This window comes from Chanos chanos, chromosome 14, assembly GCF_902362185.1.
Source record: "Chanos chanos chromosome 14, fChaCha1.1, whole genome shotgun sequence".
In the NCBI taxonomy this organism is placed as follows: Eukaryota; Metazoa; Chordata; class Actinopteri; order Gonorynchiformes; family Chanidae; genus Chanos; species Chanos chanos.
The window spans coordinates 7,750,578-7,770,464 of NC_044508.1; the positions used below are offsets into that span (position 1 = coordinate 7,750,578).

The following is a 19,887-nucleotide window of genomic DNA, read 5'->3' on the forward strand; positions in this document are numbered from 1 at the left end:
TTTGAATATTTTTTATACCAGCTAACATTAAATGTTAGCATATTTTCAAGCTGATTTTTTTTCTTGCCTGGCCTCGACTTTGTTAAGGAAGGTAGCGGCAGCTAACCTAGCTAACTGCCTATTGGGATTTAATTGACAATTGGCTAACTGTTAGCGCGGTGGTAGCTAATGTTATTTGTTTGACAGTTCACCATAACAAGGCACAATTGCTGAGAGCCAGAAAGCACTTTATTATAAGGTAGTAAAACCGTCATTTCCATTATTTTTAGGGTTACTCGTGCGCAGACTGCAAGCTCTCATTTTTTGTTATCTTTACATTCGACAAGTTTTGAATGACAGCCAACGTTAGCTAAGTTAACAGTTATTCTATCTGTCTGGCAATAGACTTACGCTAGCGGTTGGGCAGCAAGCAGGGACGTTTTTAATTTGAATAAGCTATCTATACATTAAACAAGCTATTTGGGAACCAGCGGAGGCTTGCAAGTTACTTTGATCTTGTTTCTTATATTAGATAAATACAAACACCTTATTTGTAAGGTTTAATATCAACAAGCTTCCATATCCGACATTTCTAGTCTCGCAAGAAATACTTCCCGTCACCTACTACTTTAGAATTCGTTTAATCGTTGGAAGAAAGAGGAGAACAGGGACAGTTTTTAAAAATTATTTCTGACCTGGATTGTCATTTTATCGGTGGTGTTGTTGAAAATGGCGGCCATCGGAATGGTGCAGATGTTAATCGAAGCAGCTGAATACCTTGATCGCAGAGAAAGAGGTACAGTATTTTTATTATTATTATTATTACGTTCATGCAGTGTGTTTGTATATTTTATCAAGGTAGCTTAAAACAATGCCCGCATCTCTGCGACTGCAGCTGTATCTGTTCGTGTAAAAAGCTTGATGCTCTACAAAATTCAGAACACAGTATTAAAGTTAATTCATTTGGTGCTTATTGTAATCTAAGTCGAAATTTCGGGAGTACTGTACAGTCAACGAGAATTGGAAACTCAAGATTAAACCCTGTGAATCGTCGGTCAGTGTGAAGTCGTCTTTTCTGGGGATACCACAATGTTGAACTGCCCCTTATTAAGGCAGATGGAGCAATTCCATCACCGATAACCTGCACGAATGCACGCTTTCCAGGAGGAAACACGCATGCACTGAATGACTTCATATGCTTACTTTCATATGTCGCATTGACATGAGCGTTCTAGAGTCTGTTGTTTTTCCTGTTCGGGTCTGTCGTAGCGCGTCCCCCCTCCCCACAATGTGTTGTGGTGTGGCTGGCTGTGGGGTTTACTCTAGTTCAGAATGACATCATACATCACTGACCTAATAGCGATAGGTTCACACTAAACCTTGATCACTAACCACAAGGCAAGTATATTGTTCATGCAACCAAAACCCAAACCCCCCAACCTCCCTTGTATTATCATCATTGATTATCTCGTTGACTCCGATATCTGCAATAAAACAGGCTTTTAATCTCTCTCTCTCTCTCTCTCTCTCTCTCTCTCTCTCTCTCTCTCTCTCTCTCTTGCTCCCTGTCTCTGGTTTTGCAGAAGCAGAGCATGGCTATGCCTCCATGTTACCCTTCACCAGCAACAAAGAAAGGGATGGCTCCAAACGGAAAAATAAAAACAAGAAAAATTCCAGCAGCAGGTAACTCTCATCCAGTTTTTTGAAAAAAAAAAAAAAAAAGGAAAAAAAGAAAAAGCATCCCATACATCGAATGGTTCCCTTACACATCTTGAATAGGACCATGCTAGCAAGAGCAGATGCACAGATATTTACGGGAAACATTCCACTCACATTTTCACACTCCAACCTGCAAACCATAGGATTCTCTCTTTCTCTCTGACACACACCCACAGACACACACACACACTTTGCTTTTCCAACATATTCTACTCTAACCTACCGACGGCTACCACCCACAACCCCTCTGAATGTTGTTTTTTTAGTGGCAATGAAAGCAGAGGCTTTTGTTGAACCATGTAAGTGAAGGCCCTGCGTAGACCTTGTATTAGATCCGATTTTGGTGATCAGATCACAAGTGAACAGCTCTAAAGTACAGGTGTAAACACACCCAAGACGCATTGAGGTTGCATTGAGATCCGATCGCTCCGACCGCATTTGGAGTTGGTCTGACCACGTTTTTTTAGCAGTGTAAACGTGAATGTGATCTCGGCCACACTGAACGACCACATACTCAAGTGATGTCCTCTGCATAAGCGGAAGTACGGATTCATTTGCAATTTCGGAAAGCCCATAGAGATGTATTATGAGTGCATCAATCATCTTGGGCGATTTGGTTTGTCTTGAACATGCCAAGGAATAGACCCAGTCTATATTGTTGTGATTTCTTCCTCTTCTTCTTTTAATTTCTGGCGGACAAGGCACGGGAAGTGCATTGCTGCCTCCATCTGGTTAAAAACAACAACGCATTTGGTCTTTGCACACGGAAATGATGTACGTGTTTATTTGCATATAGAGCGGGGAAGTGAGATCCAATCACAAGTGGTCACTTGAGACACATGTGGAGATGGATTCTAAAGCCAGGTGTAAACGGACATACTTTAGAGCTGTCCACTTGTGATTGGATCACCAAAATCAGATCTAATGCAAGGTCTAAACAGGGCCATAGATAGGCACTGTATATAAGTATGTATTGTGAGATCCACAGACTTCAGCTCTTCTTCACAAGACTAACGGGTGCCATAAACAGATTGTAGTTGGTTTTTATCTACAGTTTGACAGGGAGTTACACACTGAACAGGCTTCTCTCTTTTAGTCGTTATTCAAATGAATGTTGGCTTTACGGTATAACCATCCCTTTATTCATGTTCCTCTTTCATTTTTTCCCCTGTTTATTTCTGACTCTCTTCTATAGATGAGGATTACTGGTTGGTAATGCGTTTTGAATGCTGAGAAGAATAATTGTTGCTACAACAACTATTAATTGAGATTGAGAATTGAAAAGAAATTTAACATTCCAATGATTGCAGAATTTTGACTCATCATCTCGGAGTTTATATGGGAATGAGATTTCAGCAAGCCAGTTGATGAGTCCGGATTATAATTGTGAAATGAGTCAAGACAGAGGGTGGAATCACGAATCCCTGAGGTCAGCTCACCAGAGAGAGAGAGAGAGAGAGAGAGAAAATGTAAACTAGAAGGATGATTGTCTTTGCGGCCTTTTCCTTGTGATCCAGGTTAAACAGAGACTGCTAGATTGCCATATTCATTTAGAGAGGGGGTGGGGGGGTGGGGTGCTGTAAAATATAAAGCTAGGAGCATTTTTGTCTTTGGGTTCTGCCCCCCCTCCAACCCTCACCAGTGATTTAGACTGAACATGAAATGCTAGTTGTGAAAATGGCCAGTGTGCTTATGTGTGTCAGAGGAGCTGTCTGAGGCATGGAACTCAGGGTAACAGGATATTCCAGCCTAACAAGGGTAACGCATGGGTCAATGCTATTAATACACAGTCGTTTTAAGAGAAGACATCAGAAGTGTTGTATTATACTGTGTCATAGCTAAAGGACACTATAATGGCAGCAGCTCAGTGTCGATTAAAACCTATAACCAGTTCATCCCAGTTCAGCTGCATTCAAATTAGTTCATTTCAAAACTCCTTTGCCGACATGACCATAAAAACTGCCTCTGTGGTATTTTCCTCCTCAAAATCAGTTAGAATATTACCAGTAATATTGTCATAATTTACATAATGTAACAGACTGTTAAAATAAAGTGGGACTTAATATTCATTATATACACAATCCTTGCCTTGCCATAAACTCTACACAGAATGACCACATGAATAGATTTGCTGATCTCTCTCTCTCTTTTTTTTTTAACATTCTGCTTTTTTCCCCCCACAAATGCCCACGATACTGAAGAAGTTTCTGCAACCCTTAACCATGAATGATGCATGAACCAGTTCCCTTGAAAATGAAACCAAGAGCTTTTTGCATAGCACTCATTCACCTCTGTGCTACTGAGGACTTCCAAATGGTTATCAAACGTAGACGCTCTAGAACGTTCAGTTCACTAAAGGGCCACCCCCCAATCCGCATTGACTTAATCAAGCAACGTGCTTGATTGAAAGACCAAACAATTGACCTCTGTTTGCTAACGAGCATTTGCACAGAAGATGGAAATGGAAATGCCCATACGGACCTATGCTATATCAATGACAGAATACTGACTGGTGTTTTCTTCCGTGATTGTAATATGTTGTTTGGTCTTATGCAGGTCAAAAGACAGATAGTTCCTTCTCTCAGATTTGCCTGGTTTTGCTTCCTGCAGGCTTGTTGGGGGAAGGGTGTCAGTGTGTCGCTGGCATGCGCGTGTGTGTGTGTGTGTGCACGAATGTGTGCCTGCATGAGTGTGTGCGGTGGTCTCTTCTTCCCTTCCCCCCTCCTTCTCTCTCCTTTCTGATCCTGGCAACTGGCACGGCCAAGAGCTAGGATCCCAATAACTGAGGGAGATGACGATTTTCCAAAGATTCTCTGAAGAAATAAATAACCAGCCCACTGGGAGTCAAAGTCCCTGATGGTTTTTAGCGAAGCTGAACGTTTGATTGGCTCCCACTGGAGATTCCATAGCTTCCGTTATGACATCAGTCTTCTCTCCTTCAGTGTTATGCGTCTAGGCTACAGCTTTTCCATTGCACAGCCTTGCTGAACATCTCTCTTCCTCTCTCTCTCTCTCTCTCTCACTCTCTCCTCTCTCTGTCTCTCTCTCTCTTTCATTTCTCCTTCCATGTTCAGATAGATGTGCCTGTGTAGCCACTGCTTCCTACTTGCTGACTGGCACTCTGCATGACAAACAGTGACGGTAATTGCTGAAGAAATAAGTGCGTTTGGTAGGGAAGTGGTTAACACCTGCAGTCAATCAGGCCACACAGGCCAGCATGTATCTGAATTTAGTTTGAATTCTCCCTATTTGGAGGTTTATGGGTAGATCAGTGTACTTCCCTTAAAATCAAAATGCGGAGAGCTGTTTATGATGTCTGAGAGCACAGGTTTGTGGTTAGAATTAAACTTAACTGAATGACATAGAGAAGATATAGAACAGAGATGATATAAAACCGAGAGGATAACATTGTGGACTGTGAAATGACAAAAATGACTGACTTTGCCGTTTTTACAATACAGTAACAACGATCACAGAGATAAGATCAGATGTGTCAGAAACAAAATGGGTAAAAATTTTGAGGCAAACCCATGTGAAAAAAATGTATGTCGTTATCTTGTTAAAACGTTGCTCAGTGACCATATTGTGAAATGTGGAGGAGTAATGATATAGTTTTTAGCTGTAACGTTGTCAGACAGGTGGTTTGGTATGTGCCGCGGTGAATGAGGGAGGGACAGAAGCTAACGCTGTAGCGTAATACGGGCTGTTATGTCACCCTTGGCTAACGCCATGAATGGAATGTACCTCTCTCACGACGTCTAGCTGGCGCACAGACACAACCTCTTTCCATTCCTTAAAACCAGATTAGGAAAGAAACCGGTACAAATAATGACAATAACAGCAGGAACTGTAACAGTAACACTACTATCAGTCCTAAGAATACCTGTAGTAATAATATAAGTATTTCAAATAGAGGTAGTAGCTGTAAGTACTTCACATTTGACAGTACTCTACAAAAAGTAAAATGGACAGAGGTTAGGTGTAAATGATGATGTAAAGTTAGGTTTGAAAAGCAAAGCATGTCTCGACTTGTGGGTGCTTTTCAGTACCAAAACGTATGGTTGTGTGAAAAGTGAGCCTGACTAGCGTTAAACTGTACATGCTGGAGCCTTTTAGGGTGAATATAGTCGTACTATAGTCAGTGTTTTATGTCTCCACGGGGCTATGGAGGAGGTTTAGTAATAAAAGGAGTGTGTCTGGGTTGTTTGGAGGGGGTGAGGTATTTTTGGAACAGCGGGTCAGTTTGGGAGTTTGTCTAGGGTCAGAGGGAAACTGAAACACAGAAGAGTTCCCGTTGCTTTCCCCCATCTCTCAACCCTTCTCAATGCACACTGATTGTTAGTCACGGATGTGATCGCTTTTCTGCCCTTAGTGTACACTGTGCCTGAACACATCAAGCTGTGGTCGTATTCGTGTGAGCTGAACATGGTTTCTCTCTCTCTCTCTGTCTGTCTGTCTGTCAGAGCTGCTGTTAAGTTACAGCAGTGTCGTTTCAGTCTTGTGTTTCTGGTTACTGTTGCTAAGTTTACTCTTGGGCCTGCGTGTGTCTGTGTATGTGTGTGTGTGTGTGTGTGTGTGTGTGTCTGTGTGTGTGTGTGTTCAAGTATGAGTGAGAGAACGTTTAATACAATAGTCGTGCCTTCGTCCACTCAACCAGCCTGAAGGCTACAGAAAAACCTTTTATTTGGGTCTTTTATCCCTCTGAATCTAACTGTGCTGTATTGTTGAACATGCCCGTTGTTCAAGCCCTCTCCTACCCCCCCCCCCCTTTCACACTCCCCCTCACTCTGCCCTCTCTCACCTCTCCTCTCATCACTCCATCCAAATCATCCTAGAACAGCGCAGGACAACCTCTCATTGTCTCTCAAACAGTGACGCACACAGACAGTGATTCTAACCCGTCTCTCTCTCGCTCCCTTTGTAGGTCCACACACAACGAGATGGAGAAGAACAGGTAGGCAACCCACTCCCTCTTTTCTCATGTCTGCCCTTTCTCAAGGATTAAGGGATATTAAAGTAATATTCATAAAATAACTGCCTTATCTGTCCCAAAGCGACACAGAGGTCTAAAAGAATGAAAGGCCTCCTAATTGAAAGTTAAACCAGGTAAAAGCCACGACTGGATAGATTAGCGGGGGGTGGAGGGTGGCATTTTGGACACCAATGAGTTCTAGTTGACTATGGCAAATTTTGAATAATACCTAACTTGATTGATTTTGACTGACAAAGGTGTCTCCACACACACATACACAGGCACAAAAAACACACTTGCAACAAACGAAACTTCCCACAACTCCTCTCTTGCCAGTAATTTTCAGCGGTTTAAAAGGCTTTGCAGCAGCTGGCTGTGTGCTTCTCTTGTCACTAATGGAATATTGAACATCACACATCCAGAATCCAGTGTTTCACTCTTCACATCGAAGTGGATGCTTTGATCTTCGGTTTGGGGAGGACAGGAGAGTTGCAATTAATTGCTAACGGATTGAAAATGGAGCCTTGAACCGAGCGGTTCTTACCTGGGAGATTAAGATGAAGAAAAGGGCTGTAATGTGATAAAGGCAAATTCTAGGGCTTCATTTGATTCGGCGGAAACCTTAGTCCTCATTTGCAGTCAGTACCTCCTGAAGAATATCTAGTCCCTTGGTTTTTATGCTCCTGTGTGGTAGTAAGATTAAAGACTGCCTCCACCCAGCACTTCAATATGATTGTTGTTGTTTTTTTTAACACACAGGAAATGTTTTACAGCTAGGACGATTTATTTTTCAGAACTACTAATCTGGGGAAGTTAGACCAAAGTGGTAAATGTACTTACTTGCGCTGATTAGTTAGTCATCGAGCACGTCATCAGGCGTGCCATTGTCTACGATTTGACATTTGAAATTATTTTTAATCACAAAAACAGCATAATCGAGTGCTTTTGAGTTAAAGTACAAATGATCCAGTTTGACGCATTCAGGGAAAACCTAGGTGACGGTGACACTTATCTGACATGGTTACATGCAGTTAAAGAACAGACAGTAGTTTGGGCCATTTGCGTGAGTATTATTGCAGTACTAGAGCCGTCCGTAACCAAACCTAGTGCCCCAGTAAACCCAGTGTCAGTTGCCTTGAACCAGTTCTTACACACACAAAAAAAACCCTCCTGGATCTTCTCTGCACTGCCCCCGCAGACAAAACAGCCCAAACCTGCATTCCCCAACCCTGCCGGCAAACACACTCCTACACTGTCAACAGGAATCCCACTGTAGAGAACAATTTTGTACAGACTGTTAGATTTGCTACTCTAGTGTGGCGTTAACACTACCACTCCCTCTTAAACTCTAACCACCTCTGCTGCCTACACAGCATTGTAGTCAGTCTGTGGTTTCAAAGGCAATCTATGCCACTGTAAAGGCATGTATGGTACTGTAGTTTGATACATGTCTAAATGAGTTATAGATCACTCTCAGAGATTTCCTTTTTTACAGAGTCAAATGTAAGTATTACCAAAGCATAATGGCTGCCATTGTGACTTTCAGCTGTTATAATTACTCGTAATAATCAATCAAATGCACTTAAGGTCTTATTAATGATGTATTTGAAGTGCTTCTCTCTCTTTCTGGAAGTCTGACCCAAAGCCTCATATCTGAAGGGTCACTGCCCAGGGGTCAAAGGTAACACGAAGTGTGTGTGTGGGGGGGTGGGGCAGGGGCTAAAGTATTTAGGAAGGCAACGATTTATTGCTGGAGGGGTCAGGGGCCATCAGCGTGACCTACTTCTGCAAGTGTCCAGTGCCTAGAAACGAAGTCGGTTTTTGGAGATAGAACACGCGCTAGGAGTGGTCACATCCAGCAGCCCATTGGCTGTCACTGATCAGGGCAGCGTCTTACTTGTCCAGTGGCATCTGTCCACATGCTGTGTCTATGCTGAACTGGAAGAACCTGCTTAACCCAAACTTTCTCCGTCTGAGCCAAGAGAGTAAATTAACGATGTTGAGGACGCCAGTGTCACAGCTGATGGTGTGGAATTTTATGTAGCAGCCAATAGAATGTTCAGCTGTGTTGACCTCAGAGGAACCTTTGACTCCTAGTACAGCACTAACTTCCATATGAATTCCATAAAATGCAGTCTTCTGCAACATTCAAGCTCTTAGCTCCTGAGTAAACCAAGCAGGCATTAGTGTGCTGTCAGGTGTAACTGGCATGAATGTGTGGTTTACATTGTTTTACAAACATTAGTTGCTGATCCTGGTTATGTCAAGGCAGTGCAGCAAGTTTGCACTGTTACATAATATAATTCCAAAACAAAAAAGAGCCATGTTAGAGCTGTGGCATAGACGTAACCTTTCTACTTGTGTGTGAGAGCAAGAAAGGTGTGGGAGTGCTTTTGAAAAGACCTCACGCTTAGTTTCAGTACTCAGAGTAAGGTCAGTTTTCACCTCGCTGTCTTCAGAGTGCAGCTAGATAAATGTTCTCATTTTTCCAACACACACACATACACATACGCAACATCGCACTGGGTCATTGCTTCAGGGCACTGGCCTGTTGCGCGGATCAGAGGCTGGGTCCTTGGAACTGTGCAAAAGACAGGAAGCTTGTCTTTTCAGAATGCTTCACCAACACTGACACAATGTCACCACCCCTTTTCTCAGAAACATCAAGGCAACACTCTGTTTCTTTTTGCTCTGAATGAGCAAACTCGGTTCAGCAAAATGTCTCTGGCAGGCTGTGATTTACGTAAGTGTTAGGACAAAATTGTACATTCTCATTAAGTAATATAAAAGTTGTGGGCCCCCCCCCCCCCCCACCTCGCCCAAACACACACACACACACACACACACACTCACACAGTTCCTATTTCAGTCGTTCAAAAAGAGAATGTGCACACTTTGGCTGGCAGACCGTAAAATAGTGAGGTGGCGGCGCCCGCCCCCATGTGAATACAGTATGAGCAGGGACAGGCTGCAGTCAGAGGACTGTTGCATAACAGCGATCACATGACCACTGACACCCACCACACCCCTTCAGCTGTGTGTGTTCTGTCAGCGTAGATAGGGAGAGCTGAAACTTGGATCTCAGAGAGATCATGTTTAAAACGAACGTCTTAATCAAGAACTTTTTTTTTTAAAGATTTGAATGACCAGCTTTAACTTGTTTTTTTGTTTTTTTTTGTTCAAATTTTAACAAACCACATATTAAGTAGTCGTAGGACCAATTTCTAAGATTCAAGCTTAGTCCCCCAGTGTTCAGTTTAGCCCCAGGATCAGACGTAGTCCTTTTCCATTAACACCTGCCCTTCATTTTGTGCTCAGGATACTTAAACACAGCCTTTTTTTTTTTTTTTAAGAAGTTGGTTTGCATACAGTATGTCTTACTATTTGCTGTTTTAAGTGGGTGTCTAATCTCTCTCTCTCTCTCTCTCTCTCTATCTCTCTCAGGCGGGCACACTTACGACTGTGTTTGGAGCGATTGAAATCCCTCGTGCCTTTGGGACCAGATTCTAATAGACACACCACCCTCAGCTTACTAATGAGGGCAAAGGAACACATCAAGGTGTGTGTCTGTTTGTGTGAGTGACACCACTCCTCTTTAAAGGCTCCAGGCCAGCAACTGACTCAGAGGTCATGTATGGGTCCAGTGCTTCCTAAACAGAAAAATACAAAACAGAAGAATTAGAACCCTAAATTGTAGATATCATTTTTGGTAATTCAAACGTAGTGTATGATTTTTCAGGATTTTAACTAGTGTGTGTGTGTGTGTGTGTGTGTGTGTGTGTATGTCTGTGTGTGTGTGTGATTCAGAGGCTGGAGGAGGGTGAGAGAAGAGCTCAGCACACTATAGAGCAGCTACAGAGGGAACAGAGACACCTCTGCAGGCGTCTGGAACAGCTGGGCGGAGAACGCTGCCGCATGGACAGTCTGGGATCCACGGTGTCCGACAAATCTGACTCTGACCAAGGTTAGTTCACACCACACACCTCACGCCACGCCCCTTTGTGTGGTGTGTGTGTGTTCTTTGTTTTTGTTGCTGTTGTTTTTGGTTTTGGTTTGGTTTGGTGACAGAACTGAATGTCAGCCTGGTTTGTGAGGACATTGAGTGCCTGCTCCAAAATGTCCTGTACTGAACAGACCCATTTTCTCTCGGAACGTGTTGTGTGTATGACAGAGGACCTGGGGGCTATTCCAAAAAGCAGGTTTAGTGAAAACTTAGAGTTAGTTAACTCAGAGCAAGTCGTAAACCTCCTAATAGAGGAGCCCTATGACTTTGTTTGCTAGGAGAATGAAGCCATAGAGCCCTTCTATTAGGAGGTTTACGACTTACTCTGAGTTAACTAACTCTAAGTTTTCACTAAACCCGCTTTCTGGAACACCCCCCTGGGAGTGGATGAGGGTGTTGTTTATTGACCTGTTTGTTTTTATGTGTTTGTATAACTGGGTGGAGGGCCAGAGTCAGATCCCATAAGCCAAAACTCAAAACTGTCCAGTAGTAAAACAGCTGATTGGTGACTTTCTGCAAGTGACTACTTTTCGCTTGAGGTGTCGAGGCTAAATGAGAGATTCTGTTGGAAGAACCCTTAGGTCTTCTGACGTATCTAAATGCACACATTCAGAGAAATGGGTCGATACTTAACACTCACCTCCGGGGGCTGTTGCACAGAGCAGGATTTGTCAGTTAACCAAGCAACTGGAGCAGCTTGAGTGAGAAGTCCTGCTTAGTTCACAGAGATAAAGATGTTCCTTGCTGACCTGTTTTCGTACAGCATGTAATGTCAAGTATGTACAGAGGAATAGATGTGAATGAAGGTATTGCGCGCTGACTCCTTGCCTTTTGTGTGTGTGTCTGTGCGGCAGAAGACCTGGATGTAGATGAAGACGTGGATGTGGAGGGCACGGACTACCTGCTGGACGACCTGGAGTGGAGTCGGAGCAGCGTGAGTGACTCTGACGAGAGAGGCAGCTCCCGCAGCAGCAGCGGCAGCGACGAAGGCTACTCCAGCGCCAGCCTCCGTTGTCTCGGCAACCCTCAGGAGAAAGACATGCCCCTGGGCTGCTGCAGCCTATAAGAGCACAGCCTCAGCTTTGCTCCGCATACCCACTCCACCCCTTCAACCAGTCTCTCTGCCAGCCTGACCTCACATGTCCAGCACAACTGACCGAAACTCCTCCAGGGCTGAATCCTATTGGCTCCGGCAGCAAGCCACACCTCCGACACTCCTCCAGGGTCTCGTCCAGTTGACTCATACCCATCTCATTCAGCACTGTCCAATCAGCTGAGAGATGGAGTTTCACTGTCTGCTCTTATCCAATCAGATGCGTCCCTGTCCTCCCTCTTGTCTCTGTTGTCCACTGCCCTGTTTGCTGTCCCATCTGGGTAAAGTGAGAGGCGTTTTGGTTCCTCTCCAATAATACCCCAAAAGACCTGAGTGCTATAAAAAAAAAGCAAACAAAAAAAAAAAAAAAAACGTACTCACTCACTGGAAGACCTCAGCCAGAAAGAATGTGTTCATAAAACACCCACTGCCTATCGACTGCTTTTTTGTTTGTTTATTTGTTTTGTTTTTGTTTGTTTTTTTTTTCCTGTCCCCAGGCCAATCTTGTGCCATTTTCAATTTGACCTGCACTTATTCCGTCCACTGAGACCGAAATCGGAACCAAAGGCAGAATCGGAATCCAAATCCGGAACCCTCCACTGACCAGTGGTGTCAGCTCTGTGTCGAGATCACCAACATAGGAGTTCTGAGTTTTTTGCATTCTAGGGTACAACAAAAAGATCGTCTAGGTTAAGAGGCATTGCTGTCATTTTTAACAGTTTCCTGTAAGGGACTGCAGCTACTATTGTAGTGTTATCAGGTGTAGTTTTCTAGCTAGTCTTAAAAAGCTCTCTACCTGCACTGAGTCCATCCACCCCCAGCAAGGCCCCCAGTTCACTAAGCACTGAAGTAATGTCATCTGTTTTTGTGTGTTGTTGCACATCCCTGTCACCCCCTCCCCTCCCCGGGGCGTTGTGGTGTATCCCCTCTTCTTAAAGGATGACTAAAGAAGGTGGAGCTGTTAATAAAGGTGTTCATTTTGTTTTTGTTTTTTCCTCCACTTTTGAATTTTATTTAAAAACAAAACGTAACGGAAAAACTGGCTATGTTGTTGTGAAGAACAATGTGCAGCATGAGATTTTTTTTTTGGTTGGGGTGGGGGGTGGGGGGGGGGGGTGGTTTGGTAGTTCTGAGAGGCGGGCTTTGAAATGGGGGCGGGGCGTCTGTATACTAGTTCCATCTTTTTTTTCTCTCTCTCTCTGACGACCGTGGCTTTTCCTCACACGCCGTATCCTCGAATGTATGTGTACATTTTTGTTTATTTGTCTATTTTCAGTCTGGTTTGGCCAGCCCGTGTAAGATGTTCATGGTTTGTCTAAGATGGAAGGATTTTCAAAGAATTTATTTAAAAGCACATTCCAGGTTAGAGTGAATAAGAAGGGAATTGTTGTGTGGAGGGTCTGGCCGGGTAAAAAGAAGATGGATAACATCAGGAAGATGTCATTGAAACCATTGAGGGAGAGAACAAGGAAGTTTTAACATTCACAAGGAAGTCACCATTGCACGCAGAGCCAAACCTTTCATTGATAACAAATGGAACGGAACAGTCTAGCAAGTCCAGCGTTTAAGTTCCATGGCTTTCCCTTTTACCACGCGGCTCCGTCCATTCGAGATCATCAGATAAACTAAGAGCGGAAAGGCAAGCTGTTTTCTTATTTGTAACGAGGTTAGCATTAGCGTTAGCATTAATAACACCTCCCTCCCGGTGGGAGGAGCACTGCAGTGTCAACTTTACTGACTTTACAAAAATGTCGTCCTCTTGTGTAAATAGTTTACTGAAAAAAGCAGATATATGTATATTAACAAAATATTTATATGAGATTTAAACACTCTCTCTCTCTCTCTCTCTCTCTCTCTCTCTCTCTCTCTCTCTCTCTCTCTTTCTCTTTCTGATAGCTTTGGTCACTTTTTTTAGTTCCTACTGTTGTAAAGTTTTTATTGTGTAGCTGATTTTGCACTGCATAGTGAATCTTATCTGGTTTTTGAGCTGTTTTCTGTGTAGGCTCTTTGTGTACATGGCAGAATTTGACTTGGTGCTCTTCAAATGTTTTATTTGTTTGATTGTAAGGGATATATTAAAGCTGTTTGAGATTTCTGTTGTAAACATGAAAAAAGATAATGATTAAAAAAGATATAACAAAAAAAAAAACTAAAAACCATATATATATATATATATGCACAAAAGTTGAAAATAATAGTGTTTGATGCTGTGGTGATGATGCAGTGGTTAAGCTTTATTAAGCGTGTCCTTATGTGCCTGTTAGCTTCAGAAGAAAAGAAAAACCCTCAACCTGGTTTAAAAAGGCTACTAATAGCTAAAATCATTTGGAACTCCTCTCCCACGCAAACCCTACAGTGGGGAAACTACATACAGTATATGAATGTACCTCATCATCGAATTCCTGCACCAGTAGCACTTAACACAATTTGAGTGAAGAATGATATAAAATCCAGGAAAATAAAGAAACAGTAGGACTAATCTTTTTGTGTAGGTGGAATGCTGTTTGCCTAATTCTAAAACGCCTTAAGAAATCCAAAATAGCCGCCAGAAAAGACGGAAGCTTTCAATGGAGGGTCAGTGTGTCTGAGCAGTGGAGTTCTGAGGACCACTGAAAACAGGTGCGTGGAGAGGCAGAAGTGTCTTGGTTTGCAGGGGCGTGTTTTGTTAATGCCACTCTTTGCGGAGAGAGAGAGAAACTGTTGGGACAAATCGAGGGATTGGGGGGGGGGGGGTGTAGTTTGTTTTGAATCATTTCTTTGTGTAGGCTTTAGTCATTGTTTTTATTTGTCATGAGTGAAAAAAAAGGTGCAAACAAAAAATTGGGGGGGGGGGGGGGTCTGATGTCTGATCTTAATTCCCAGCATGCACACATTTGCATACACCCTGTCTTTTTTTTTCCTCTTCCTCCCCCTACACTCTGTGTTCATTGTTGTTGTTTTTTTGCCTTCCTTGTTGCGGGTGCGGCTAGTCTCTTCACTGTCAGCGGACGTCTTGTGGTGTAAAGCACAGAACCTGGTGCAATATGGAGGAGTCTGTGAAGAGCCCTATGATTCAATGTCTCATTTTACTTCTGTGCCATCCCAGGACACCCACAAATATATCTGTCATCTTTGGGGAGATATATATATACATCTACATATATATATATATATATATATATATTCAAAAAAATTCTGTTTGTGTTTTATTTGTATGTATGAGTTACATACTGTATAGAGTACAGATTTTGGCAGAAGCCTTAAGACATACAAATGTATGTAAAAACCATAAACATGATAATATAAATTATTTATGGCCTGAAGGAAGAACTAAATGGTTCACAAGTCATTCCTACTGATTGTAAATGGAAGGACTCAGGTGTGGTGCTGATCTCCACACAAACACACACACACACACACACACACAACTCCAAACCGAATCTGCCTCTTGTTTGGGTTGAGACATCAAAGATGGCTACTCTTTTTTTTTTTTCTGCTCTTATCTTTTATTAAACATCAGACAACATGGATGTCAACCACCAACACGTGGTTTAAAGAAAATGAATTAAAAGTCAAATGATAAAATTTAAACTGCAGAAGTGTAGAGAAATCATTTGTGTTCAGCAGTTATGAATAGAACAAATCAATAAAAATCAACCAACACACTCTGTAATGGATGTTATGTTGTCTTGACTATTACAAAAAAAAAAAAGTATGTGGTCATTGAAAGAAGAACACAGGTTAGTCACCTTTTCATCAGAACTTGACTATTTGAAATACAACACAATTACTTCGATTGTTCATCAGTCGCATTGGGATGTTGCAATGAACTGATTTGATCATATACTTGTCTTGAACTATGACCTTAAAATCTACTGTTTTCTTGCCCGCAAGTTTTACTGGTTTTGCCTGTGAGTTTAGCAGGAAATTGAAATTTGCGTTTTGTAACCAGGCAGAGATATTTCTTGGTGGTTAGAAACCAAAACTGGGAGGTCTGGTTTCACAAGCCTGAAAGAAATCATTTTGGCCTCTGCGATCAGAACAAAAACTCAAAAAACAAACTCGTGTCCCTGCGTTCAGGTAGACGCAGGCTTTCAGACGATTTCTGTCCTAAATCCTTGGCTCTTAACATCTCTCTGCTCTTTAAAAACAGTAGCTCATATAAAAGAGACATGGGAAGAAAGAGGAAGCAGAAAAAACCCGATTTTAAGTCTTTTATGAAGAAAGAAATGAAGGATACTAAAGAGGTTCATGATTGCTGCCTGAAATATTTATGCCCATTACCAAACTTTAATATTAAGAACGATAAATCTCTGATTTTAAATCTGCTTTCTTCAAAATATATCCTGCCTAGTATCTTAGTGTATCTTGTATATAATATTCACAGAGGTGAAAATATGTCAATTGAAAATAAAACAAAAAACCCACTATAACATAAAAGAGAGTCAGGTGCTGTAGGGTTGTGATAGGAAGCCAGGTGTGGGAAGGGTGTCAGGGTTTTTTTTTGGGGGGGGGGGGGGGGGGGGGGGGGGGGGGGGGGGGGGGGGGGGGGGGGGGGGGGGGGGGGGGGGGGTTGGTGGTGATGGGTGTTGTTTTACCCTCCATAATATTGTACGTTCGACATGTACGAGTGTGCGAGTGTGTGTGAGTGTGTGTGTGTGTGTGTGTGTGTGTGTGCATGTATGTATATTTACACAGTGCCGCTGTGTCGTTTGACCACTGTCTGTCCTCTCCTCTGTCAGATTATCCAAATCTGGCATAGATAATCCTGACCCTCCTAAACTCCAGCCCACTGTGACCTTCCCTCTACTGAACACCATTAGTTCCCAATTGAACGGCCCACGCGGTCTGATCTGTCATTACATCGTACCACCCCGAAGTACCTGACCATCAGGTGGTGTGAGACATGTTTCGATTACCAGGGAAGGGATAACTGGTTTTATTGCTTAAATTCTTGTTAACGTTTACTGAACAACGCCCAAACGTGTCATAGGATAAAGCAGTGCCTCTCTCCATCACTCCCACTCTTGAACTTTTATTAATATTTATACTGAAGTGTGTGTCTCTTTCTGACTGTCTGTCTCTCTCTCTTTTTCTCCCCCACGCAAATTCACTTTATCTCTCTTCTCCATTCAGTCAATAGTCGCATACACGTAACAGCATTCGCCCACACGCTGATGGTACTCAACCACTGCAAGCAACAAAGACATGCCATTAAATATAACACACACACACACACACACAGAACCTGAGCATTAACCCACTTGTGATTCTAATCCATAATCATGTGAGCCATATTTAATATGAATGGCGCAGTGCCTCAGCCACACACACGGAGCCAGAGAAAAGGGCTGGGGTGCAACAGATGGAGGGAACTAAGGGAATCTGGGCTGAGATCTCCAGGGGAACAAACAGAAACAAGGACACAGGACGCCTCTGAGGAAGAAGTCTATAGATAGATAGATAGATAGAGAGATGGATGGATGGATAGATAGATAGATAGATAGATAGATAGATAGATAGATAGATAGATAGATAGATAGATAGACAGGCAGACAGACAGACAGACAGACAGACAGACAAATAGATAGATAGATAGATAGATAGATAGATAGATAGATAGATAGATAGATAGATAGATAGATAGATAGATAGACAGATTACCTATAATAGTCACTATCATTGCCTCTCTCTCTCTCTCTCTCTCTCCGTGTGTGCGAGTGTGTGCATGGGTCCGCGTGTGTTTGCAGTAGCATGTGGAATAATTAAACATGCTTAGTCGGATTATCGCCAGTACATATTTAAGTTTGCAAAGGACTGTTGTTATATGTTCATTGGTATAGCTGGTTCATCATTGTCGTTTTGGGTGTGGTGGTTTTCTTTTGCTTACTTAGTCCTTGCTGTTGTCATGACATGTCTGTGATGCTAATTGCACATTCAAAATTGGCATGCACTTAATCTTGCAGTTGTTCACATTGAGATGCTCAATTGCCTTAATTAATGTTTAGGCTATATAATGCTCACACAGAAATGATAAGCTATATCTATACCAAAACAGAAACAAATAAACAAATCTATGTATCAGTGTTTATCTCTGTGTAGATATGTGTTTGTGAAGTTCAACAGATTCAGAGGAATAATGACAGATGCTCTACTTTAGAAAACACACTAGGACCCCTACTGGAAGAAGAAAGGACGTGTAAAATTGGATTCCCTCACTCATCGCTGATCAAGCTGCACCCCCTAGTGGTTGAATTTAGGAAATGCTGTACATTTAGCGCTAGATGTGGCCGCGCTAAAACTCTTGTTTTGCATGATAGAGCTTTTCCCCCTTATTTTAACTTGTTCTGATTTGAAAATTGAAAGAGTCCACAAAATTAAAAAAAGATTAGTGAAACGGTCTGTCTGTCTCTCTATACGTCTTCATCTATCATTCATCATTATCTTTCTTCATTCATCATTTTCTTCCCCATCTGTTATTCCATTTACCTGCTAATCTCCTCTACCAAATAACTATCTTCTCACTACCTACAAGACTTGTCATTTTGTCCTGTCTCTGGCACTGCAGTCTCTCTCTCTCTCTCCCTCTCTCTCTCTCTCTCTCTCTCTCTCTCTCTCTCTCTCTCTCCCTCTCTGGGATGAAGATGAAGAGCTGTGGTCAGTGTTATTGATCCTGCCTGCAGTGTCTGTCATGTCTGAGCTGCAGATCTGGGTTGAACAGAGCAAAAAGGGCATGCAGACCACACAGACAGACAGACAGACAGACAGACAGACAGACAGACAGACAGATAGATAGATAGATAGATAGATAGATAGATAGATAGATAGATAGATAGATTAGTGATCCATTTCAGATAAGTGATTGGTTAGTTGATTACACAACATCTTATTTAGTGTTAAAACATATAGTAAAACATATTTGTAACTTTAAATAACCATGTCATTCTTGGAACATACACGGCAATAATAAATGTTTCAAAAGTGAATGGACTTGATTGATGGATGGATTAATTAACAGTCATTTGTGTGACTAAATTGCTCATGAATCCTTATTTAGGCGTGGTCAGTGCTGCGGCGCAGAACGAATCTGTGTGACTTGTTTTGTTGACCCCTCTCTCTGCCCTCAAGTTGTTTGTCTTCTGCTGAGTCATCAGGAAAAGGTGCAGTGAGGTCTCACTCTACTGGCAGTCCGCTACTCTGTTCTAGGTTTTCTCATCTTTAACTGAGTTTACAATAAAATGTCAGCTGTTTTTGGCCTGCGGTTTACTCCTCAACCAGTTACTGTATACTTGTGTATACTGTGTCTACCTCTCCCCTTCCCTCACTCTATCTCTCTCTCTCTCTCTCTCTCTCTCTCTCTCTGTGTGTGTGTGTGTGTGTGTGTGTTTGCATGACAAGGGCCAAGGTTTCCTATTTGTGTGTGTGTGTGTGTGTTTGCATGACAAGGGCCAAGGTTTCCTATTTGTGTGTGTGTGTGTCTGAATGTGTCTGTGTATGTTTTTATGGTGCATGCAGGGTCAGTAAGACAGGCCTTATGGGTCTCATTGTGTATTCAGAGACTGCAGAGAGAAGTCGTGAGAGCTGACAGCAGACCGCAGTAGAACACCAAATAAGCGCGCGAGCGCGCATTTGACACGCCCACCCTGTCTGTGTGCACAGTTCGACCCGGCTCATGCCACAACAGCAAATTCAACGTGCACCTTCAGCGTTTCATGTCCCCTTCATAATTATGCTATGTGAATGCACATTTACTGCCTAAAATAATACTTTTTTTTCTTTTTACCCTCAATGAGTCAATACCGTATACATAAAATCGATATACAAATGCACTTCGGCATCCATGACGTCCTTGAAATACTAGTAATATTTAATGTATCAATATCAAAGTAAAAGTATTGGAGTCTACAGGTTTAAATGAGATCGACGAAAGATCGGTTCATGTCTGATGTCTGATATATTTTGAGCATCAGCAGTCAGAGTGAGGACTTTATTTGTGTGTTCATGTGTGTCTTACATAGGCCGTTTTAATCTACAGAAAGGGATGAGTTGCCAAAGCGGCGGGTGCGCACGGTGCACAGCTCTCCCTTTGGGATTTTTTTTCTGCACGAGCCTGCAGGTTTCCCTCATTCTGCTGTCGTCGCT

At 42.5% G+C, this 19,887-nt stretch overlaps 1 protein-coding gene across 1 annotated transcript; it reads left to right on the forward strand.

Moving 5' to 3' along the window:
• The first annotated feature begins 708 nt into the window (after window positions 1-708).
• Window positions 709-11,890, forward strand: mxd1 (MAX dimerization protein 1). The gene is made up of 6 exons (XM_030791675.1): window positions 709-775; window positions 1,563-1,662; window positions 6,623-6,652; window positions 10,115-10,229; window positions 10,478-10,634; window positions 11,543-11,890. The coding sequence occupies exons 1-6, from the start codon at window positions 709-711 to the stop codon at window positions 11,737-11,739; spliced, it is 666 nt and encodes a 221-aa protein (XP_030647535.1). The 3' UTR covers window positions 11,740-11,890.
• Window positions 11,891-19,887: the final 7,997 nt, after the last annotated feature.

What these genes read in the sequence shown, in the direction of transcription:
- mxd1 (XM_030791675.1), top strand. Translation starts at nt 709, where the DNA reads ATGGCGGCCATCGGAATGGTGCAGATGTTAATCGAAGCAGCTGAATAC. An exon ending in AACGAGATGGAGAAGAACAG is followed by an intron (nt 6,653 to 10,114) that starts GTAGGCAACCCA and finishes TATCTCTCTCAG; the next exon opens with GCGGGCACACTTACGACTGT. An exon ending in CAAATCTGACTCTGACCAAG is followed by an intron (nt 10,635 to 11,542) that starts GTTAGTTCACAC and finishes ACCTGGATGTAG; the next exon opens with ATGAAGACGTGGATGTGGAG.